The sequence below is a fragment of the Sciurus carolinensis genome, chromosome 8 (assembly GCF_902686445.1).
Source record: "Sciurus carolinensis chromosome 8, mSciCar1.2, whole genome shotgun sequence".
In the NCBI taxonomy this organism is placed as follows: Eukaryota; Metazoa; Chordata; class Mammalia; order Rodentia; family Sciuridae; genus Sciurus; species Sciurus carolinensis.
The window spans coordinates 35615288-35641523 of record NC_062220.1 but is presented as its reverse complement, the minus strand read 5'-3'; the positions used below and the strand labels follow the sequence as shown (position 1 = coordinate 35641523).

Below are 26236 nucleotides of genomic sequence, written 5' to 3'. Positions count from 1 at the left end.
GCTGTTTTAGCATGAATGTCGGCATAGACAAGACGAATGAGCACAGCTGTGTTCCAATAAAGCTTTAAAAGTCTGCCAACTTCTGGTTTAGACTATAAATTGTGAAATCAGGCAGCCTAGGTTCAAATCTAACTTTCAGCATTTCCTGGGTGAATAATATGAGGCACATCATTAAGTTTTTATTGCTTCAGTTTCTTCATATGTGCATAAAAAGTTTCTACACGTGTGACAATTATTTTTGATACTGCCATAATCTGTGATGATGAAATAATGTTTGGTAAGAAAATTACCAGGCACAAAATAATCACTTTGTCATTATTAGTTATTTTTTATTAACTACATCTCATTTTCTTTTCTTGCATAACAAGAATGCTTTATCTTTCCTAAAACAATGGTAAAACAAAGACTGCTTCTAGGTATAATTGTCTTGTTCCTGACATTAAGGCAAATGCTGCTAGTGTGTTTCCACTTTGTAGTTTTGACTACATATATATGTTTATAAATTTAAAGAACTATTCATTTAATCACATTTTACAAAAATAGAAATCTGAAATAGATTTTAACTTATGGAAAATGCATTTTGGCATCTATAATAATGGTAATCTTCCTATTATTAAAAAAATCACTTGACCTATTCATAAAATATTCTCTCTAATATTTAGCCAATTTTCCATAGTTGACATGAATTTTATATGATCAAAGGATATTATTAATTTAATTTACTGATAACATTAAATATGCTGATACTGCATTAAGGATTTAGAATTTTTGTATCTAAGTTCATAACTGAGATTGATGTAAATAGTTTTGGGGGCAGATAATTTTTAAAATTGAATTTCAGAATCAGTGTTGTTTGCTTTATAAAAAAAGGAATTCAAAGTCTTCTAGTATTTTTATGTCCTAGGACTATTTAGACAGTGTTAGTGTAATCTGCTCCTTGGAAATTTAAAAGAAGTAACTTGATAAATTCTCATCTTTGATTCTGATATATGTTTTTGGAAATTAGCTCTCTAAATTTTTTTCTCAAAAAATGGATAAAAATCACGACATAAAAACTCTTTTAAGCATAAATAAGAAACAAATTAGAAACAGATAATAAAAAATTCTATAAGATGCAATATTCAGAAAAAGCTTGTAAATCAGCAAAATACATTTGGACCACCAAGTAAAAAAAATGCAACCAATATGGGCAATTAATACACAAATATAAATAAGTAACAAAAATGTGGAAGACTAACCAATTATTATTGAAATGAATGCAAGCAAAAATGAGGAATCATTATTTGCAAGTCAGATTGGAAAACTGAGAACATAAAAAATACCTTGTGCTCTATGTATGGCCTCTCACACTCCTGGGGATAGTTACTCAAATTTTTCTGAAGAGAGTTTGGTAACACCTATCACATTTTTTAATATGCATAAACATGTGTCTCAGTAATTCTATTTTAGGAATGTGTTGTGTGAAAAAATCCATGTGAGGTGCCAAAGATATTCTCTATAGTATTTTTATGTAACACTAAAAAACTGAAAATAATCCAAATGTGTATATGGAGTTGGTGTAAGCATCAAGTAAAATTGCATGAACCTGAGCAAGAGTGGTTTCATTGGCTCCACTGCACTTCGAGATCAAGTTTTAATTTATTTTTATTTAAAATTCTCATCGTAAAAAGTCTTGTTAGAATTTTGAAAAATAACATTTTTCAAACTATTTTTTCAAAATTTTAATAGGAATCTCTTATGAGAATTTTAAATAAAAATTAAAGTTAAAATTTGTACCTTGAAGTACAGTGGAGCAATGAAACCAATAGTGCTCAAATTCACACAAATTTACTTCCTGTTTACAACTCTGAATACACAATCCATGACTTTGGCAAGAACAACAGTCTTTTGGTTTCAATTCATTGTCAACCTGCTGTCAGAATAAACTATAAAACACTGTAAGTTCATTCTTCTTAAATTGTTCAATAGCTTTCAGGATCAAATTCTTATTTTTTGTAGCTTGGATTATGGGAGATAATTATTTAGCCAATGCCAAATTCTGACACATTTTTGGTTGTACCGTTTAAAACTGTCTGAATGAAACTTGTCTTTCCTCTTTCTCTACTTCCTCTTCCTGTCCACTGAATAACCATTAATGCCATCTTTAATTGACCTAACTTATATTCATTCTTCAAAACTAAGGTTTGGGAAAGCTTTTAGGTAACTTTCACTTGCCATCTAGTTTTAAGCTTTCCTACTTTCTGTGCCTAGAGACACCCTCTATTACATGGATGTCTTACTACGTGGAAAATGCCTATTGTATGGTAATCTTTTCTACTGTATGGTCAAGTTCTTCAAGCAGGGACTGGCTCCTCCATATTTTTTTTTTTTTTTTGTCTCCTACAGCTTAACACATATTAAGTATTTTAACAAAAACCAGTTGATTTTGCTGGTGATATTAAGTATCCTCTACCAGAGTTCCTTAAAATTTTTAGTCAACAGTTTTCAAAAAGTGTTGTTTAAAACGATAGTTTGTGTACATTATGTAACCAGAATTAATTTTTTTTCCTGGATCATACAGTCTATTTTATGATACAGTCTTTTTGGTTATTCCAATAAAACCTCCACTAGAGGGCATTCAAAGAAAAGTAGAAACAAATCTCCCAACCTGGCAGGGGAACTAATATTACTTTACAATGGATGTAATTTCTCTGATCTAAGGGTAAAATGGTTGATTTGCCTTCAAGCCATATTTCCATGTATGCCTCGGTATTATTTACTCTTTTTAATCTTCTTAAAACAATCATCTTATGGCTGAGAGATTAATGAAACAACTAAGATAAAACAAGGATAAAATGCTTGGAATTAGAAATCAACTTCCAGTCATCAGTCATTTTATTAAACTAACATTGACAAAGGCTATAAAAGCTGTCAAAATACAAAATATGTCTGAAAGTTTTTATGGTTTGAATATAGTTTGGAAGTCCACCAAAGGTTTATGTGTGGAAAGTGTGGTCTCCAGAGTGGTAGTGGGAGATGGTGTGAAAACATTCAGAAGTGGGGCACAGTGAGGTCCTTGGGTCAGTTGGTGAATTCCCTTGAAAAGGTGTGAGCGTATTCATGTGTCTCTGGTTAGCTCCCATGAAAGGATTGTTATAAAAGCCCAAGCCTGGCCTCACCCAGTCTCTGGCTCTGTTTCAGATATGATTCCTGCTGTCACACATGCTCCCACCACTGCCTCTGCCATGAATTTGGTAGCCCTCACCAGAAGTGAAATGATCCAGGTGCCATACCCTTGAGCCTCCACAGATGTCAGTTAAATAAGCCTCTTTTCTTTGTAAGTAGTCTACCTCAGGAATTTCATTAAAAATACAAAACTGACTAATACAAAAATATAAGAAAACAAGGATGCCAGAACTTGAGGAATTTGCAGAGCTTCACAAGTTGCCAAGGTCATGAAGCTAATAAGTAATAGGATCTGGAGCATGAACTTCTGATGCCAAGATAGTTCACAAATAATTTTTGATTTTTAAAAAGAGTAACTAATTATTTTTTGACTTAACAATGGAAAATTATCTTTTAATTTTTAAATATTAAAAATTTAATAATTGCATTATGCAATTTTACCATTATGCATCATAATGCAATTTTACCATTAGGAAAACAATGTAAAAATGGCAAATGAAGGAAAAATATCTTTATTCAAGCTTATTTTTTTGTATTCTCATCAAAAAACTTCTAGTTATCATTATGCTGTTTAGAATCAATGCATTAAATCTAGATAATTTATAAATAATAAATTATGAACTCATATTCTAGTTCCCTGCCTTCAACTGTTAGTTCTTTATGGAATTCATCCTAATAGAATAAAAAAAATTCCTATGTCCCCAAAGCAATTCTTTCAATAACCTGGGATGACTTTAGTCATTATAAAAGGCATGGAAAGTTTTCTTGTGAAAGGTGAAAGGGAAAAAATAATCACATTTTAAAAATGAAAACAAATGAGTCTTTATTTCAAATTTAGAATTTAGAATATAACTAAAGGTAAAATGGTCAAATGGACTAATTTTGGAAGGTAGCTGTATAATTATAACCTAATAAATATATGTATTATTATAATGAATGAGACTTATCAAAAGGTAGTTTAAACCAGGCATGGTGGCACATGTCTATAATTCCAGCCACTCAGTAGACTAAGGCAGGAGGATAGCAAGTTCAAGGTCAGCTTCAGCAACTTAGTGAAGACCTCAAAAAAAGGTGTGTGTGTGTGTGTGCTGGGGATGTGGCTCAGTGGTTAAGTGCCCCTTGTACCAAAAAAAAAAAAAAAAAAAAAAAAAAAGTCTATTTGATGGATAACTGAGTTCAACTTACATATAATAGTTTCATGTCATGTGCCAGATACTATTAAGACAAAATAAGAATTTAAAAGGCTTCTTTTTTTTTGGTCTTGTTTTCTGGGTATGTGTTTTTTATTGTTGTTCTAATTAGTTATACATGACAGTAGAATGCGTTTTGACATACTGTACACAAATAGAGCATAACTTCTCATTCCTGTGGCTGTACTTGGCACTGAGTAGTATAATCATACATGTATATAGGGTAATAATGTCTGTCTCATGCTACCATCCTTCCCATCTCCACCATTCCACCCTTCCCCTCACTCCCCTCTGCCCAGTCCAAAGTTCCCCCATTCTTTCCTTGCCCCTTACCTCCAATATGGATCAGCATCTATTTATCAGAGAAAGCATTTGACCTTTACTTTTTGGGGATTGGCTTATTTCACTTAGCATGATATTCTCTAGTTCCATTCATTTACCTGCAAATGCCATTTCATTCTTCAAGGTTGAATAACATTCCATTATATATATATGTCACATTTTCTTTATCCATTCATCTGTTGAAGGGCAATGTAGGTTGGTTCCATAGTTTAGCTATTGTGGACTGAGCTGCTATGAACACTGATGTAGCTGCATCACTGAGGTATGCTGATTTTAAGTTCTTTGGGTATAAACCGAGGAGTGGGATAGCTGGGTCAAATAGTGGTTCCATTCCAAGTTTTCTGAAGAATCTCCATATTGCTTTCCATAGTCGTTGCACCAATCTAGTCCCACCAGCAATGTATGAGTGTACCTTTTTCCCCACATCCTCACCAACATTTATTATTGCTTATATTCTTGAAAATTGCCATTCTGACTGGAGTGAGATGAAATTTTAGAGTAGTTTGATTTGCATTGCTCTAATTGTTAGAGATGATGACCATTTTTTTATGCTTGTTGACTGATTGTATTTCTTCGTCTGTGAAGTATCTGTTCAGTCCTAGTCCATTTATTGACTGGGTTATGATTTTTTGGTGTTAAGTGTCTTGAATTCTTTATATATCCTGGAGATTAGTGCTCTGAGATATGGGTGGTAAAGATTTTCTCCTATTCTGTAGGTTCTATCTTTACATCAATGACTGTTTCCTTTGTTAAGAAGTTTTTTAGTTTGAATCCATCCCATTTATTGATTCTTAATTTTACTTCTTGCACTTTAGGAGTCTTGTTAAGGAAGTCAGGTCTTAAACTGACATGATGAAGATGTATTTTGAAAGAGTAGTTGTCAAGAGCTTTTTGTCTATAGTTTTTCTTCCCTTTGTCCTGTTTATTTTTTGCTTTCAAAAGGACCAGGTTGATTTCTAGGTATGTGAATATTCATGTTAATGCTATGCTTTAAATATGCAAGGTAACACTAAGGTATTTCTCACTACATACATGTAAAATTGCTAACAGAAAGTCCTCCATACAAGGAAAATATAGATAAATAAAAAGATGAGCATAGACAATTTATAAATATATACATAAAAGTTAGTAATATAAGGAAAGATGTTTTAGTGAACTGAAAATCAGAAAATAAGAACTACAAAAATGCTCAGGATCCAGATGTATCTCACTGATATAGTGCTTGCCTAGTACACGAGGCCTGTGTTTGATCCCCAGCAAATCCTACCCCCCTCCCCGCTGCAAAAAGAAACAACCCAATATCACATTAATTTTTATCCCTCAGACTGATAAAACCACGAAATTTATTTACTATGTTGACAAGGATGGGAGAAATGGATGCTCTCTCACATAGTTTATAATGTAAAGTGGAAAAAACTTTTTAGAGGACTATTTGGATCTAACTTGCAATATTTTAAATGTACAAAATTTTTCAACATTTCAATTTCTACAAGTCTTTTACATAATTAAAATGCACCAATATCATCATCGTCATTGTTAAGGCAAATATTTTAAGACTTATTCTGTGGCTGGGTACTGTTTTAAATACAAAACACCTTTATGAAGTGTGTGATATTTTTATCTCTGTATTATAAAAATTAAACTGAACAAATGAATAACTCATTTAAATTACACAGCTAGTAAATAATAAAGCTGGGATTCAAACCTTGACAGTCTGACTCATGAGACATTACACAAATTACCATATGACACAAGAATGTAAATACTACTAACTACTGACAAAGAAAGATCCCAAACACATTTCTGATAGAAAAAGAAAAGTGTGTATATATTTGTGTATGTATGTAATGTAAAAAGAAAAAAAAAAAAGAGAGAATGGAAACGTTAGCCAAACTGATTAAAGCAGAGATCTCTGAGATAAAAAATTCAGGAAATTTGTTTAGTCAAGGAAGACTCATGCTTTACCACATGGACTTACGTATCATTTTAATATTTTATGACAAAATGTATTGATTATTTATACATTTAAAAAGGGCAATAATAAAATGACAAAATAAATAACAATTTCTGATAATGTTTTCTAAATAGACTATCTTAAAAAACTTATTCAAAGAATATTTCTGTCCATATTTTCAGAAGAAAGATGTTACATATTTACCTACAGTTAGAAAACAAGTTAGTATTGAAAGCCAATATGGTAAATCTACCAAGCTGTTCTAGTGACATTTACAACCAAATTTATATTCTAAGAAAGAAAGCAACATTTTTCCCAGGGTATCTTCTGCTTATTAAAATAGGCAATAACATTAAACAAGTTAACAACCACACAGTTATTATGTCAAAACCTTGGGCATTAGTTAATATGTACTATCTTATCAATGGTAATAAAACATCCATTGAAATTAAAATGTCATATCATTTTACAAAACCCTTATCTTATGACTGAACAATCTGAACATAATAAAATCCTATGCTAGAAAATTTGCCTTTTAAATGTAAGGAAATCTTTCCTTTTTTAATACAAGAAAAGGTTTCAGTGAGCTAGAAAAAAAAAACCCTCACAAATTCTAAAAACTAATGTTTATTACATGCAATTTTTAAAACCTTATTATTACTCTAACAAGAAGAATTCAAACTCCTTTCATGATGTGTTTCAAACTATGCTGTGTATTCAATAATCTAATATACACTTTATTGATTTTAACTTATAATACCATTTTTATTGTATTATCAATATAAAAAGAAAATAAGAAATGGTATGTCCACACCACATCATTAATGCCAAGTTCCAATTAACTTGATCAAGGCCACTTTGTTTTCAGGCCTAAATATGTGTAAGCTAAATTAAGGTAAAGCTTTTTTCTGGGCAGTATTTCCCTATCCAGTTTGTGAACTTTTAATATTCAACCATCTACTACAATTTATAAATATTCAATTTTACAAATATTCAAATTTATAAAATATTCAACAACCTACTACAATTTATGGAAAAAGACGTAGAAACACACACAAAATACTCAGATATAGGCTGTTTTAACACAAATATGTGTTTTGCAACAATTAGAAAAGTCATGCTGGTTAACTGGTTTGTGTTAAAACTCCTAAATATAGGTAGAAAAGGTGGGAAACATAAGTAATTTCTACTGGCAGATGCTGTTTGGATTAAATTATTGTAAATAGCCTTATCAGACTTCTGCTACATTCAAAGGCAATTACATATTACAGCACAAATTTTTTGTTCTGTAAAAATAACATACCATCTACCCCTGAGTTTTAAGAATTATTTAGACTATTTAAAAGCAATTAACGTGGGGCTTGGTATATAGAAAAAATTCAACTAAAGTTTAATTCAGAAACAAAAAACCTAATGCCCTCATAGAAAAATTTTAAAGCCAAAATAAACAAACCAGTAAACTGCCATATTGGCTTGACACAGTAGACTATGCTAAGTATCGTCTGCAGAAAGATCTAAGAGAAACAAAAGATATGATTCATGTTCTTATGAGTTAAATAAATTTAGAAATGGATTTCAAGTTGCCAGCTCTTTACCCTTACTCCCAAAAGAGGGAAAATAAAAATAATAAAATACGATTAAAAGAACAAGTTAGATTTCTATGTACTAATTATGAAAGGCCTACCATGAAATATTAATGTTATTTCCAAAGAGATTTTAAACAAAATTTTTAAAAAGAACTCTCCATGGAAAAGAATAACAGAGCTGACATACACAAAATATTATAAACAAATAGACAATTCAGAAATGTTCAAAATACTGATTTTTACTTCTAGTAATAGCAAGTTAGATCAAAATTTGGACCAAAATTTTAAAGCATCTAAAAGAGCTGAATGAAAACAAATTTCAATTTCTTAAAAACTGTAGAACTCAGATATTAAGGAACCAAAATCTAGATAGCAAAAAGCCAGAGAGGTAAAGTTTGCATTCACATTTGTTTTTTCCCTGAGGGCATCTACCAGTTCAGATGGGAAAATGATCCACAGCTCATTTTGGTGGCCTATATATCAGGAGGAACAAAACTGAAAGTCTTGGGCCTATACAAAGTATAGAGCTTGATAAACCAAACTTAAGACAAACTAAGCTGAGACTCAAGGGGCCGTATCTTCAGGATAAGGATAAATCAGAAATAACCCAGTTCTTCATGTTGTATGCTCCAAAATGGTCCAGAACCTCACTCCCAAATATAAGATTACACGAGTCCTAGACTTATTATCACTAATAATAAGCATGTTTTAAAAATATACAAAATTGGGCTGGGGATATAGCTCAGTTGGTACAGTGCTTGCCTCGCAAGCACAAGACCCTGGGTTCAATCCCCAGCACCGCAAAAAAAAAAAAAAAAAAATCCACACACACACACACACAAAAAAAAAATTCTCTTTGAAGGAATCTCCTAGGACTCATAATTAGTCCTTCTAGTCAGATTTTAAACCTAATGACTAGCACCTAGTCATGAATGAGAAGCATGATAAACATTACTAATAGAAACAAACTTACAGAAACTGGAAATGCTTCATCCAGATGACATGTTTACCATATTAAAGAAAAGTTGGGGGGATTATGGGGGGTATTGAACTCAGGGGTACTTGACCAACCACTGAGTCACACCCCCAGCCCTATTTTGTATTTTATTTAGAGACAGGATTCTCACTGGATTGTTTAGTGCCTCGCCATTGCTGAGGCTGGCTTTGAATTTGTAATCCTCCTGTTTCAGCCTCCTAAACTGCTAGGATTACAGGCGTGTGCCAACAAGCCTGCCTAAAGAAATTTTAATCTAAAGCCTAAAAATATTTTCAGGGAAAAAATAAGCTATAAAATGATACCAAGATTTTAAAAGGAAGCAAATAGGTTCTAGAAATTAAAAAGTAATTCAAATTATTGATTCAATTTGTGAGTTTAACAACAGATTAGAAGGCTTGAGTTACAGAACTATAAGAATTATTCAAAACTAATCTAACTGAACAATAAGTATTTCATGTATATAAATTATACACAATTTAAAAACTGCAAACTATTATAGAATTTTCTCAGTACCATTTCAGAAAGATTTTTAATTGATTAAGTATAGGAAATTCAACAGCTTCTTCTTTTTATTTTTCTATTTATCAGTTTTTAGTACAAATGGAATCAAGTGATTTGATTCAAGTAACTCATTTTCAGTATAAGATCTACAAACCCCTAGAATTATCTCTTTGTTCCTAACACAACTAAATCCTTTTATACCCACATCATTTTATCTACAAACTAAGACCCTGTCTTTTGAACTGTTTCCACAGAATGAAAAGTTTCCATGCTACTTTTACATATCAGAACTGGGACTTCAGTCCCTAGTTTAGAGATTGACCACTAAGACTGCTATTATTTTCACTTTATGAGAAAAGACTATGGGTCTCATTTTAGTTTAAAATAAAAAAAAGTTAGTGTTCAATGTCTGTTGCAACTAGTAAGTATGCGACCATGTAGCTTTCATGAAAACAATAAGCTTTATGGCCAACTCTTCACTTGTGCTATTTTTCTTGAAAGGTAATTTTTCTCAGCAAAAGAGTTGCTCAACAAAAGAGAATATGTCACCAGAATGAAAGTAAATTCATGTGAAGCTCTGTTTTTCTCCCTGACATCTGAAGAGTGGTTCCCTAATGTATCCTTTGGCACATTTTACATGAAACTAAATAATAATATAATTTGTTTATACAATTCCCCCAAATTTCACTGTACTGTTGAGCCCTGAGATTTTTTTCCTTTTACATTGACATATATTATCCCTACCCCACAGTATATTCGCTAATGCCATCCTTATAAAACCTGCAGCTTAAAAAGCGCTATTTGCCATGACTTATTTTCTTTTCAGGACTAAGAAGAAAACAATTCAGTAACTGTATTGGTTCAAGCTTTGAACATTAAAGAAGACAAAGTAGCTGAAAGTTAATTATTCAAGTTATTTCTCATATCTGTTAATTAAATACAGTTACTTTCTTTCTTTAACCATTGCTATAAAATTATCTATTTTATTTAGTATGTACCAGTCTAAACCAGAGCTCTTTCAAATTCATTAGATTTTCTAGGATTTTCAGTTTTAGGATTGCCTTATAGTATGACTGCTTTATAGTTTTTAGCATGAGATAAAATCTTGTGTCATTTAAATTCAAATGAAATATATATCCTATGTATCTGAAAGATTCCATCTAGTTCTTGAGAGGCAAAATAGTCTAAAACCTATGATACTAGCTTGCTTAACTTCACATTCAGTATTTAGAAGATGGTAAGTGAGTGAGAGGGTAAAGACTTTACTACGTATAGTATCTTGGAGAAGTAGTAAAAGAAATTCTAAAAACCGAGATATATCAAGCAAAAACCAATTTTCCATTGAAAGAGAGGCAAGTCTTATCTTATGCCACTTCTGAAGGTACAAATCAAAACCTCAACACATCTGGAAGTGTACTTCAGTTAGTGTCCTAAGTTCATGTCCCAATTTCACGGTACAACTGAATCCAAAAGTTACACCTAATTAGGGATATCATAAATGACAGAATAAAAATTCCTGTGAATTGATGTACTAAAGAATATATAGATAGAACCTTTTTCAGGTCTTTTAAATCTTTGCTTAAATATTGATTATCTACTCTATAAGCCTTGGCCTTTTTCATCTTAAATCAGTGTTTCTCAACTTTGTCATTTTGTGATTGGTATTCTTTGGAGGGCTATCCCACACACTATAGGATATTTAGCAGACTCTTTGGCCTCATCCACTAAATGCTAGCAATGTCTTAAAGGTATGACAACCAAAAATCCTTTTAGACATTACCAAATGGCCCCTGGGCAGCAGAACAGACCATCCTTGAAATCATTACAGTTACATCAAAATCTTTTACATTTGGGAATTATCTAAAGACATAGAGCATTCATTTTTATTATTATAGACATTTCAATAGACACAAGATAAATTTGTTGTTTATTTTCTATGTATCAAGACACTATTTTTTAATTTTTTTTTATTTTTACAGACTGCATTTTGATTCATTGTACACAAATGGGGTACATCTTTTCATTTCTATAGTTGTGCATGATGTACATTCATACCATTTGTGTAATCATACATGTACATAAGGTAATGATTCTCATTCCATCATTTTTCATACCCTCACCCCACTCCTCCCTTGAGACACTATTACATGTAAATTATTATCTAATTGATTGGCAAATAGAAACATTTCAATATAATGCCATAATATTTGTTTAAAATTTGTTACACAGAGAAAGTACTTAACAGGCTTTACTTCTATAGCCTGATCATCAAATTCTTTTGAGTGAATTCATAGAAAATGATTATCTGATGTCATCTTTTCCTTTTCATTCCAAATATCTATAATATTCCTCTAAAAATTAAAGGTTAAAAGATCAACTTCTCTTGGTACTCTTACATAACCAGAACTAGGAACTTATGACCTAATTTCATTCATCAACTATTTGGCCAAGTAAACAAACATTATGAGTTTTAAAAATTCATACTATGAAGTGTTTAACAGGATGATAATCAAAAGTATCTTCAACATTTTTGAATCAACAGTAAGGCTCTTACCTACAAGCTACATTTGGATCAGCATTTCTTGAAAGTAGCAGTTCTACACACTTCAAGATTTGTTCTTCAGAGCCACGAGCAGAACATGCAGTCATCAAAATAGTCTGCTTATCTACAATGAATAACAAAGCAAGAAAAAAGTCCTCATACTTTAGGAAGTATATCTAATTGACTTCCTTACCTTTAAAACATTCTATGTTTATTGCACTCTAGAATTCTACAAACTCTTCCCAAATCTCATTCATAAGATTAATTCACCAAAATATGAGATCAGGAATGAATTCATCTCCACAGAATATGTACAATGCACTTCTTAAGTTACTTCCCCTATTCCCTTTCCTCAAGAGACTAGAAGTGAAGTACATGACTCTGCCACACTGCCTGAATACAAACAGTTTTTGGTTGATTAAAATTTGCCTTCCTCAACTTATGATTGGAAAATGAGCTGTACTCTCTGGTTTCACTTCTTCTCACCCATTTGACAGTTCTTTATATCTAGCTTATAACCTCCCTATCAAAACTGATACAACTGCCACATTCATTGGTTTCCTTTTAGTCCTTATCTACTTGATTTCTCCAAATTCACCCTGTTCCCTAAAACTATTCTTCCCTTGGCTCCTATGACATCAATGGGGAATAGGATAGATTAAAACAAAACAAAACAAAAAAAACACTTCTCAATTAAGAACTCAGGAATTCAAAAGAGGTCACTATAGCCTATAGTTATAGTAGTGGTTCACTACTGGCAGAGCATAAGGATTCTAGTCCCAGTTCTGCCACTGAAAAACTGTGAGTCCAGTGATATCTTAATATCTCATTAGATCTAATTTTTAAGTATGAAATTAATACCTACTCTCTTTACCTGACTTGTACTATCATAGATACAAAAAAGCATTTATGTACATTCTGAGAAAAATATGAAGTGTTTTATAACTGTAAGTATTCCTCTGATTACAAGGAGGAAAAGCAGAAAGAAAGTTTTTGAGCAGAATATTTTCTATCCTTTTAAAAATTTCATTCTTGAGGCCGCCTGCATCATGGAGGTAGCAGGCAGGCACCCAACCTGCCTGCCTTGCAGAGCTAGGCAGTGGGCAGCCAACCCTCCCAGGACCAGGCCAAAGACAGACGCCATTTCTGAGTGACCCCGCTTGACCCTGCACCCAGGACGGCGCCATCACTGGTCAGTTGCAGTTGCGGAGCGAGCTGGCGGGTAAGTCAGGCCACCTGCATGACGGAGGTAGCAGGCGGCCACCCAAACCGCCTGCCTGGTGGAGCTAGGCAGCAGGCAGCCAACCCGGCAACCACCAGGCCGAAGACAGATGCCATCACTGAGCGACCCCACCCAACCACCACGCCGAGGTCGTCCCCATCGCGGAGTAAGCCGGCAGAAGAGCCAGCCAGCCTGCATCGCGGAGCTGGCCAGAGGCTTCTTTATAGGCTGCTGCAGGCATTTTGAATTATTCCTGAGGGCATGGCCATCATCATTGGAAGGGTAGCTCCCTTCCTGAGACACCTACAAGAGGCTAGAGGACCTTTGACAAGACCTAGGAGTTGAGGAGGTATTGAGAGACTCGGGACCACTCAGAGCCACTGGGTGGATCTCTCCCACTGGTCAGGCTCCCCAGATGGGGCAGTAGTCCCCGAAACGCAGGGAACTTCGTGGAGTAGAGTGGCCCAGTGAGACTCCCCTGCTGGAGCCGAGAATGCAGTCAACCGGAGCATTGCAGAGGAGAGCCGCACAGTGAGAGGTTTCGACGCAGAGTGAGGGGCCACTCAGCGAGGGAATCCCTCGCAGGGCCAGGCTCCCAAGCCCAGGTGGTGGGTCAGGAACCCTGGGAACATTGCAGAGGAGGGCTTCCCAGTCCAGGTAGTAGTTCTGGACTGGAAGAGAACTTCTTGGAGGAGAGCTGCCCAGCAAAACTTCCCCACTGGGTGAGTCTTCCCCACTGGGTGAGGTTTTCCCACCAGTGCAGTAGAACCAGAGACACAGGCCCAGATCAGACGTGACCCAGTCTGCAGTCTAGTCCCCCTTTGACGGACCATCAGTCAACAAGTGGAAGTGCCTCTGCCCACTGACAGGGAATATACCCCACATGAAGGCCACCACCCCTAGAGGGGCATCTTCCTTGTGGAGCACCACATTATCAAGTTCCTCCAAGACTTCAGGCTACTGAAGGCTAAGAGGTGAGTTATTGGAAATCTACAGAGACAATATTAGTCAATAGAGGAAATCTGCAATATCCCAGAGTTTCACTACTAGAGGGGTAGATATCTAAGTAATATGAGAAAACAAGTGAAGAAAATGTCCCAAACAAATCTAGATGGTATAGCAATAAAATCCAATGACAGCATGGCAGAAGAAATGTCAGAAAGGGAGTTCAGAATGTACATAATAAAAATGATCAGGGAAGCAAACGAGGAGATGAAAGAGCAAATGCAGGCACTGAATGATGAGGAAATGCAGGCATTGAATGATTGCACCAATCGACAGTTAAAAGGGCAAATGCAGGAAGCAAAAGATCATTTCAATAAAGAGTTAGAGATATTAAAAATAACCAAACAGAAATCCTTGAAATGAAGGAAACAATAATCCAAATTAAAAACTCTATAGAAAGCATAACCAATAGGATAGAACACCTGGAAGACAGAACCTCAGATATTGAAGACAAAATATTTAATCTTGAAAACAAAGTTGACCAAACAGAGAAGATGGTAAGAAATCATGAACAGAATCTACAAGAATTATGACATATCATGAAAAGACCAAATTTAAGAATTATTGGAATTGAGGAAGACTTAGAGAAACAGACCAAAGGAATGAATAATTTATTCAATGAAATAATATCAGAAAATTTCCCAAATCTGAAGAATGAAATGGAAAATCAAGTACAAGAGACTTATAGGACTCCAAATACACAAAATTACAACAGACCCACACCAAGGCACATTATAATGAAAATACCTAACATACAAAATAAAGACAGAATTTTAAAGGCTGCGAGACAAAAGAATCAAATTACATACGGGGGAAACCAATACAGATATCAGCAGATTTTCAGTCCAGAGCCTAAAGGGTGGATGGGCCTGGAACATCATTTTTCAAGCCCTGAAAGAAAACAGATGCCAACCAAGAAAATTATACCCAGCAAAACTTACTTCAGATTTGATGACAAAATAAAATACTTCCGTGATAAACAAAAGCTAAAAGAATTTACAAAAAGAAAGCCAGCATTACAGAACATTCTCAGCAAAATATTCCATGAGGAAGAGATGAAAAACAAAGAAGCAAATCAGCAAAGGGAGGAACTACCCTAAAAGAACAGTCAAATAAAGGAGAAACAAAGTTGTGTCAAAAAAAAAAAAAAAAAAGAAAGAGCCAAATGAAGAGGAATACAAATCATATCTCAAAAAGAACGCTGAATGTTAATGACCTGAACTCATCAATCAAAAGACATAGACTGGCAGACTAGATTAAAAAGAAAGATCCAACAATTTGCTGCCTGCAAGAGACTCATCTCTTACAAAGAGATACACACAGACTACAGGTGAAAGGATGGGAAAAAACTTACCATGCACATGGACACAGCAAAAAAGCCGGAGTATCCATCCTCATATCAGACAATGTGAACTTGAAGCCAAAGTTAGTCAGATAGGATAAAGAAGGACATTTCATACTGCTAAGGGAAGCATAAATCAGCAAGACATAACAATCATAAATATCTATGCCCCAAACAGTGGCTCATCCATATATGTCAAACAAATCCTTCTGAATTCCAGAAATCAAATAGACAACAAAACAATAATACTAGGTGATTTTAACAAACCTCTCTCACCACTGGACAGATCCTCCAAACAAAAATTAAACAAAGAAACCACAGATCTCAATAACACAATAATTTAGACTTAATGGACATTTATAAAATATGCCATCCAACAAAGAGCGAATACACCTTATTCTCAGCAGCACATGGATCCTTCTCTAAAATAGACCATATTTTATGTCACAAAGCTAATGTTAGCAAGTACAAGAAGATAGAGATATTATCTTGTATTCTTTCAGATCATAATGGATTGAAATTAGAAATAAATGACAGAGTAAAAAACAGAAACTACTCCAATACCTGGAGATTAAATAATATGCTATTGTATGATGAATGAATAACAGAAGACATCAGGAAGGAAATTAAAAAATTCTTTGAGGTAAATGAGAACAAAGACACATCATATCAAAATCTCTGGGACACTATGAAAGCAGTACTTAGAGGAAAATTTATTTCATGGAGTGCATTCAATAAAAGAAGAAAAAAAAAATCAACAAATTAACGACCTAACACTACATACAGCTCAAAGCCCTAGAAAAAGAAGAACAGAGCAACACCAAAAGTAGTAGAAGATAGTAAATAGTTAAAATCAGAGTTGAAATCAACAAAATTGAAACAAAAGAAACAATCGAAAAAATTGACAAAATAAATAGTTGGTTCTTTGAAAAAATAAACAAAATTGATAAACCCTTAGCCACACTAACAAAGAGGAGAAAAAACCCAAATTACTAAAATTCAGAATGAACAAGGAAATATCACAACAGAAACGACTGAAAATACAAACATAAATACAAACAACAGAAAATACAAAACATAATTAGAAGCCATTTTGAAAATGTATACTCCAACAAAATAGAAAATCTCGAAGACTCAACAAGTTTCTAGAGACATATGAATTACCTCAACTGAACCAGGAGGACATACACAATTTAAATAGATCAATTTCAAGTAATGAAATAGAAGAAGCCATCAAAAGCCTACCAACAAAGAAAAGTCCAGGACCAGATGGGTTCTCAGCCGAGTTCTACAAAACCTTTAAAGAAGAGCTCATTCCAATACTTCTCAAAGTATTCCATGAAATAGAAGAGGAGGGAACCCTCCCAAACTCATTTTATGAAGCCAATATTACCCTGATACCTAAACCAGACAGAGACACATCGAGGAAAGAAAATTTCAGACCAATACACTTAACGAACATTGATGCAAAAATTCTCAACAAAATCTTACCAAATTGCATACAAAAATATATTGAAAAGAAAGTGCACCATGATCAAGTGGGTTTTATCCCAGAGATGCAAGGTTGGTTCAACATTTGGAAATCAATAAATGTAATTCACCATATCAACAGACTTAAAGTCAAAAATCACATGATTATTCCAATAGATGCAGAAAAAGCATTTGATAAAATACAGCATCCCTTCATGCTCAAAACACTAGAAAAAATAGGGATAGTGGGAACATTCCTTAACATTGTAAAGGCCATCTATGCTAAGCCCATGGCCAATATCATTCTAAATGGTGAAAAACGGAAAGTATTCCCCCTAAAAACTGGAACAAGGCAGGGATGCCCTCTTTCACCACTTCTATTCAACACTGTCCTTGAAACTCTAGCCACAGCAATTAGACAGACCAGGGAAATTAAAGGGATACGAATAGGAAAAGAAGAACTCAAACTATCCCTGTTTGCTGATGACATGATTATATACTTAGAGGAACCAGGAAATTCCACCAGAAAACTTTTAGAACTCATAAGTGAATTCAGTAAAGTAGCAGGATATAAGATCAATGCTCATAAATCCAATGCATTTTTATACAAGTGATGAATCTTCAGAAAGAGAAGTTAGGAAAACTACCCCATTCACAATAGCTTCGAAACAAATAAAATACTTGGGAATCAATCTAACAAAAGAGGTGAAAGACCTCTACAATGAGAACTACAGAACACTAAAGAAAGAAATTAAAGAAAACCTTAGAAGATGGAAAGATCTCCCATGTTCTTGGATAGGCAGAACTAATATTGTCAAAATGGCCATACTACCAAAAGTGCTATACAGATTTAATGCAATTCCAATTAAAATCCCAATGACATACCTTACAGAAATAGAGCAAGCAATCATGAAATTCATCTGGAAGAATAAGAAACCCAGAATAGTGAAAGCGATCCTTAGCAGGAAGAGTGAAGCAGGGGGTATCGCAATACCAGACCTTCAACTATACTACAGGGCAATAGTAACCAAAACGGCATGGTATTGGCATCAAAATAGACAGGTGAATCAATGGTACAGAATAGAGGACATGGACACAAACCCAAATAAATACAATTTTCTCATACTAGACAAAGGGGCCAAAAATATGCAATGGAGAAAAGATAGCTTCTTCAACAAATGGTGCTGGGAAAACTGGAAATCCATATGCAACAGAATGAAACTAAATCCCTATCTCTCACCATGCACAAAAATCAATGCAAAATGGATCAAGGACCTTGAAATCAGACCATAGACCCTGCATCTTATAGAAGAAAAAGTAGGTTCAAATCTTCAACATGTTGGCTTAGGATCAGACTTCCTTAACAGGAGTCCCATAGCACAAGAAATAAAAGCAAGAATCAATAACTGGGATAGATTCAAACTGAATAGCTTTCTCTCAGCAAAGGAAACTATCAGTAATGCGAAGAGAGAACCTACAGAGTGGAAGAAAATCTTTGCCACTCATACTTCAGATAGAGCACTAATTTCCAGAATATATAAAGAACTCAAAAAACTGTAAACCAAGAATACAAATAACCCAATCAACAAATGGGCTAAGGAAATGAACAGACACTTCACAGAAGAAGATCTACAAGCAATCAACAGATATATGAAAAAATGTTCAACATCTTTAGTAATAAGAGAAATGCAAATCAAAACTACCCTAAGATTCCATCTCACCCCAATTAGAATGGCGATTATCAAGAATACTAGCAACAATAGGTGTTGGCAAGGATGTGGGGAGAAAGGTACATTCATACATTGCTGGTGGGGCTGAAAATTAGTGCAGCCACTCTGGAAAGCAGTGTGGAGATTCCTAGAAAACTTGGAATGGAACAACCATTTGATCCAGCTATCCCACTCCTTGGCCTACACCCAAAGGACTTAAAATCACACACTACAGAGATATAGCCACAACAATGTTCATAGCTGTTCAATTCACAATAGTCAGATTGTGGAACCAAACTAGATGCCCTTCGATTGATGAATGGATAAAGAAACTGTGGTATGCATATACAATGGAATATTACTCAGCCATAAAGAATGATAAAATTATGGCATTTGCAGGTGAATGGATGAAATTGGAGAAAATCATGCTAAGTGAGATAAGCCAATCTCAAGAAACTAAAGGACAAATGATCTTGCTGATAAGCGGATGATGACACATAATGGGGGGTGGGACGGGGGCAAGAATGGAGGAAGTAGGAACTGTATAGAGGGATAACAGGGGTGGGAGGGGTGGGGCAGAAGAAAAAAAATAACAGAATGAATCAAAAACTATTACCCTAGGTAAATGTATGATTATAAAAACGGTATGCCTCTACCTCATGTACAGAGAAACAAGATGTATCTCATTTATTTACAATAATATGAATTAAAAAAAACTCATTCTTAAATATAGCTTTCATTGAGGGATATTTTTAAAGAACAAAATAAAAAACTTGATTAAACATGGAACTAAGAGAAACTTTTATAAATATATAAGAAGTATCTTTTACAAGTATCTAATGTACATACAAAAAATGTGAAAGTTAATTCTAAAATAACACTTATACCTTAATTATAAAGTGAATTCAACTGACTATTAAAAACAAGTTAAGCCAGGTACAGTGGCACATGTGTACAATCTTAGTGACTTGGAGGCTGAGGCAAGAGGATCTCAAGTTTGAGGTCATCCTTGGTAACTTTGTGAGACCTTGTCTCAAAATCAAAAAAATATAAAGGACTGGGGATGTAGCTCAGTGGTAGAGCACTCTGGTTTTAACTGCCAGGACTGCAAAAAAAAAAAAAAAGTGATTTGCTAAATCAATATAACAAACTGGATTTGCATATATATTCTTGTTCTTTAAGAGCATTTAAAGCACTATCAAGTGGAAATTATTTACTAACAAAAGTAAATATATTTAATAAAATACTTTTGAAACAACTTTAATGATATAATTCAAAGTTGAATTTACAATTTCATAAACAAATTTTCAAGTATTTTTCCAAAAAATTATTAGACTTGATTTTTCCAATTTATTTTATCTTTAAAAATAGCCAAATCTTCTACTTCAGACATTAGGAGTACATACCTATATGCTATAAAGAAAACATATCTGGAATCTGTCTTCTTGGAAAGAGTTTTTCAAAATGGACAGGTTTCTAATTTGTGCATATTATTTACACAATTTAACTAATAGGTTATTTTTCAAATGGCTTTAATTTTTCCCCCCTTTCCTAATTGCTGCATGGGATTCAAAGAATCACAGTAGGCATAACCAGTTAAGTTTTCTCAAATATCTTACCCTTATCAAAGCTTGCATTAGCACCTCTGTCCAAAAGGAGACGAACTATCTCTACATTGGCAACACTAGCAGCATACATCAGAGGAGTCCATCCATATCGAAAGCTGGAATCTACACTAATGCCTGTCAAGACAAAAACAAGCTTTTAAAAGTCCCACCATCAAAAACAAAACAATAACAAAAAAATACCCTGACTGTAGTGTGTATAACATATATATAAATAGAGACATACAATATATAGTTTATAAGAGGTTTTCTTGGTAATAATGGCCTTAGAAAAATATTAATATTGTGACTAATAAATTTGCTAACTTCAGTTTCACTATAGGCAATATGTTCTGAGACTTCATCTGACTTTATCAAATATAAATATAAAATAGTTTACAGTATAATAGATTTTTCTATGCCTTTTTTTCTCTCTAGGGGAGTTGGGGAAGGTTTCAGAGAGGAAATAAGTCTTTTAAATTAGAATATTTACACTTGGGCAATAGCCAAGATTAGGGAATACCACATATTTCCCTAAGACATACTAACTTCCTCTTCAACACAAAACTTACCCATGGGTGACCAGATAAAACATGAAGCTAAAAAGATAGATTAGGGTTAGATTATGAAAATTCTGTTATGAAATACAAAATATACTTTGTGATCCAGAGATTAACATCATTATATCTGTATTATAAAGACAACAAAGATATATCGCTGTTGAGAATGGGACAGGATACAGGGAGACCAATTTATGAACATCAAACTAAAGCTAGGAGGCGGGGGGGGGGGGGGGGGGGGGGAGCCACTCCAGTGAGCAGGATGGGGCAGGGGGTTGTATAACAAGAGGAGATTCAAAGGTAGGATCATCTCTGAAAACGGGTAAGAAAAATAACAAATCAAAAATTACTATCAGGTTCTACCTTAGAAAAATAAATAATAAGCAGTGAGCTAGAATTCTTTTCATAAATGAGATATCAAGCCTTAGGAGTTGGATGAAGTTTCAGAGTGAGATTGGGATAGATAGTAACTAGGACGAGAATCAGTTGACCTTAAAATCCTTAAATACTTAATGGTAAAAATCCTTGAAATTATGTTTTCCCCTAATAATATTTATTGGTTTGGTTATATACAAAAAGACTGAACTATTCTAGGACTGAGGAACAGCACAGAATATGTAATACAAGGATAAGGATAAAGTAAGGCAATCCATTACATTTAGGTAAACCTTTTCTATAACGAGATAAAGATTTAAATAGCAATCTCTCTCTTCAACCTAAGTAGTATTTGCTAATCTCAAGAAGGAAAACATTTTTGTTTCAAAGAAGGAAAATTTGTATGTGAAATGCCACTGTATAATTTACAGGTTTTATAGTCTTTGGCTATAAAGTATTCCACTTGCAAAGATGAAGGTAATATCACCAAGAAAATACAAACCTGAGGCAGGGATCACTTTTTTCTGTTGAAACACTAAGTCCCTGAAAGAATATATATCTCCAATTCCCAATTGTCTCACTTTAATTGGCATAAGGTAGATGAAAAACATTGAGAGAAAACAATACTTAACCATCTCAGTACATACTTAAAATGCTATCCCAACTTGCCAACTTTTAACAAATTTTCCTCTTTAAACAGCTACAACTGAAAGCATTTTAATGAGTTCAGAAAAAAATAGTTTTCTCATTCTTTTCTTATTGACAGTACTGCTTGAACTGTGCTAGTAGTAAATGTAGAAAAAGGAAAAATGAAAGAAAAATAAATAAGGCATTGTGGTATAAAAATTCTTACCAATCATCACCTCTAATATTTAAATTAAGTTCTAGATATAGTGTTTAAAGCAGGTATTTCATAAGGATTAATACAATATACTTATATAGCTCAAAAATATTCAAAATAACACTACAATGTCTATGGATAGATATAAAGATATAGTCATAGGAATGATACACATCAACTATAGGAAAGTGATCATGTCTGTGGGGGTGGTTTCTATATCTTTCTTGAATATGTAGAATACTTCATGGAGAACTAAAAATGTTAGTATACAGCAAAATAAACACTTGAGACAGTTTCAAACTTAAAAATGGTTATTCCTTTTTTTTTTTTTTTTAAATACAGGGAATTGAACCCATAGGTGCTTAACCATTTAACCACTGGTCACATCCCTAGCCCTTTTTAATATTTTGTTTAGAGACAGGGTCTGCTTAGGGCCTTGTTAAGTTGCTGAGGCTGGCTTTGAACTCATGATCCTCCTGCTTCAGGCTCCTGAACCCCTGGGATTACAGGATTTAGCCACCCCACATGGCATGATTTCATTTTTTAATTAAAGTTTTTGACTGATGTAAAAATGTTTCAAAAACAAAAATGACTTTGAAAGGCAAAATAATAGAAATCGTTTTTAAAGAGTTAAACAAGGACATGTAGAATAAAATACCCCAAAATAGTAGTAATGGGGGTGAGAGTGAGGATAAAAAGGTATCTTTCTACTTTATACCTATGTATTTATTATTGGTTTTTTAAAATGAGCTTTCAATTTTTTGTAATTAAAACCAAATTTCAAATGGTTAACTAAATACTTAGCAATAGGTTCTTTTTCAAGAGACTCAAAACCCATATTTGCTATCAATCATATCAAGACCTAATTCTTCAAGAGCCTCCATCACTTTCATTGTACCTCGTCCCACTATGCCCAGGACAAATTTTCTTTTCTAAAACAAGTTTCTGCCTATTCTACCCCAACCAATAATAAAAACACTATATACATTCGTATTAGTTATTCTGACCTCTTTCTCCTTATTCGATTTTCATTCAATTTCTTTCTTCAAGTAGAAACCCAAGTTCCACCACCTGTCCACCACAACCATCTTTTTCATTTGCTAATAATAATAAGCATTTATATATTGTTTATATATCCTTAATTTATACATTCTCTCATTTTAATTCAGGCTCTCCCCAACAACCCTTTTATATAAAAGCATCCTCATTTTAAAAAGGGGGAAACTGAAGGTTAGGAAGGTTCGTACCTGGGTCAAGATTACAGAGCCATCCAGTGGCATGGTTAGTAATCAAAGACTGATCTGATTTGTTTCCAAAAGGTTTTACTTTCTACCAAACCATGTATCATCTCTAACATGGAAGAAAAACATTTCGCTATATACAATCTTATCTATTTTGTGTGTGAATGTTCTGTAGCTGTAACCAGATGGTAAATATCTATTATATCTTTGCATAATTAGAACCATTACAGTCAACAATTTACATGTGTATGTGAAGGTAATTTAAAAAAAATATTTAATTCACAGAAAAGTATAATGGAACCCAGGACAGAATCATGATGTTTTACATAAACAAAAAGATACTCCGAAAAGATTTAGTTTCCGAAGGAACTATACTGAATAAAGTAGGAACTAATATTCAGGGCATTTTTTATAGTATCTAAGCTCAGGCCTCCTCTCACCAAAACAAAAAATACAGGAGGAGGAAAAACAAAAACTACAGTGTATACAACTAGAAACAATTCTTGAGAAACGTAAACTACAGTCAAGAAAGTGCTGAAAAAGAAAAATCAGGGGTGGGGTAGGATTAGTCAGAATAGGCCTCTCGAATGATTTGGAAGAACTGATGGAAGTTAATTAGGGTGGCTCTCAATGTGAGGACAAAGAAAATAAGGTAGGCAGAACTCAAAAGTGAACTATGATATTCAGAATGAGTGATAATATTCATGTTCCTTGCGTTTTCATTAGGAAAGCAACACAAGCCCTAAACAAGGAATGCTTGTGAACTTAGAAAACTGTGTTCTGTTGACATCACCCCTCAACTCTCACCAGAATCTAGGAGCTCCTCCACTAAGGAAATATCTCCAGTGGTCAACGCTTTCTTAAATGTTTCATTCTTTTCTTCTGTAGGCAAAGGCCTTTTTAATTTCTAAAAAAAAAAAAAAAAAAAAGTAGAAAGTTAAAGTCGCGTTATACGTATTTTTATTTCCCCTACATCAGGAACTAGTAACGTCTGAGGAGGTACACAGCTTATGTTAGGTTCTGGTCGACGTATAAAATTTGTGAAGAATCCACGTCTAAGAGGGAGCGGGCAATGACAGGTCCAAAACCAAGCGAGGAGCTACATCGACAAGCCAAAGCAGTGCATCCGATGAAAACCACATGTGGGGAACAAAAAGAAAAACGTGCAGGTTTGCTTCAATTCAAACGCACGAATTTCCAAACACTGGTGAACAGGGAAACACCGGCAAGGAAGTAAGAAGTTTCCGGGCTGGGCCTCGCCCTCGAAAGCCAGGAGCCAACAACAGGTGCTGTCCACGCAGGGCCTCCTCTGCTACCTGGGATGCCCGGTCGAGGTACCCAATCTCCCAGCCGTCATCCTCGCTATCACTACTCTCGCCTCCGCCCGCCACCGCCAGGCCCCGGAGCGGGCCCGGTGCGGTGCCCGCCGCCATGCCCGCCCGGTCGCTCTCCCGGCGCCTGCGCAGTGCGTGTGCGTAGGACTGCGCGGGAAGCGTGGCGGCGCGGGAAGGGGCGACGCGCGAGCCTCGAACCTTGGCCCACGGCGCAGGCGCATAGCTGCGTGCATGCCCCCTAATCGGCGGCTCCTACTAACCCCAGGAAGAACAGGCGTGGAGACCAGGGGTGGGAACCGGGCGTGTCCACCTGGTCCGCCAGGCCGACAGGGTCCTGACCGGAACTTAGAGTTCCTTCCCGGAACTCTCCCGCCGTTCTTTTAGAGTATTTGTTTGACGAAATTTTTGCTGGGCGAGGAATGTCCCAGTTGTGGCTGGAGCCAAGCAAGAACAGGCTTTCCGGGCCCTCGATTATCCCCTTCATCACCCCTGGGCAGTCCTGCTGTTAACCGTGTATCCCCTGGGAAAGGACTCGAGTTGGTGGAGCACCACCCACACTCAAGATGCCAGCGGACTAAAGCAAGCCAATGAGGAGCCAGGAGGAAGAACCCTCAAAGAATTCTTTACACTTAACCTGATCTCAGATTTAGAGACTTTAGACCATCAGAACACTTGCCTGCTGTGAAATATGGCCCCAGAGGGAAAAAATCAGCCATGACCTGGAGGGTGTAGGGGAACAGTGGATCCAAAGAGCTGGAAAGACTGCAAAGACTTAAACCTAAACTAGACAGGAAGTAAATAATTCAAACTCCAGGTGAAAGCAGCCCAAGGTCAAACACTTTTCCACGTCTAACTTCTAGATGGAATGTTGATAACAGTGATTATCTTTGCCACCACAGAAAAGTCGATTCAACGTGGAATAGAGCACATTTATACACCAAGATTATTTAAAAGGAAAGCAGTCATGCACCATTCTTTAAAAAGTACTTTTTTCCCATTCAAGAGTCTTTGTTACTAGATTTTGAAATTATTTACTTCAGAGACTCACAAATATAAGGGGAACAGTGGATCCAAATAGTGGATCTATTTTGGGGTCACACTCGTCTTTCTAAATGCATTCATTTAGTGCATGTTATGGATCACTGAGTATAGCCAGGCACAACTAGGTTTGATGCGACAACATCAAAGACAAACCAAGCTGCCTCATGGTGCTCACATTTTAATGAGAGAGACAATATGCAAATAAACGAGACTTT

At 34.9% G+C, this 26236-nt stretch overlaps 1 protein-coding gene across 1 annotated transcript in view; it reads right to left on the bottom strand.

The window, feature by feature from the left end:
- The window catches only part of Asz1 (ankyrin repeat, SAM and basic leucine zipper domain containing 1), a 56462-nt gene extending 31383 nt beyond the window's left edge, over positions 1-25079 (bottom strand). The window contains exons 1-4 of the mRNA XM_047561898.1: positions 24963-25079; positions 24454-24553; positions 20645-20767; positions 12290-12401 (exon numbers count right to left, since the gene is read on the bottom strand). Coding sequence (XP_047417854.1) covers positions 12290-12401; positions 20645-20767; positions 24454-24553; positions 24963-25079 — 452 coding nt within the window. The remainder of the gene's footprint in view (positions 1-12289; positions 12402-20644; positions 20768-24453; positions 24554-24962) is intronic.
- Positions 25080-26236: the final 1157 nt, after the last annotated feature.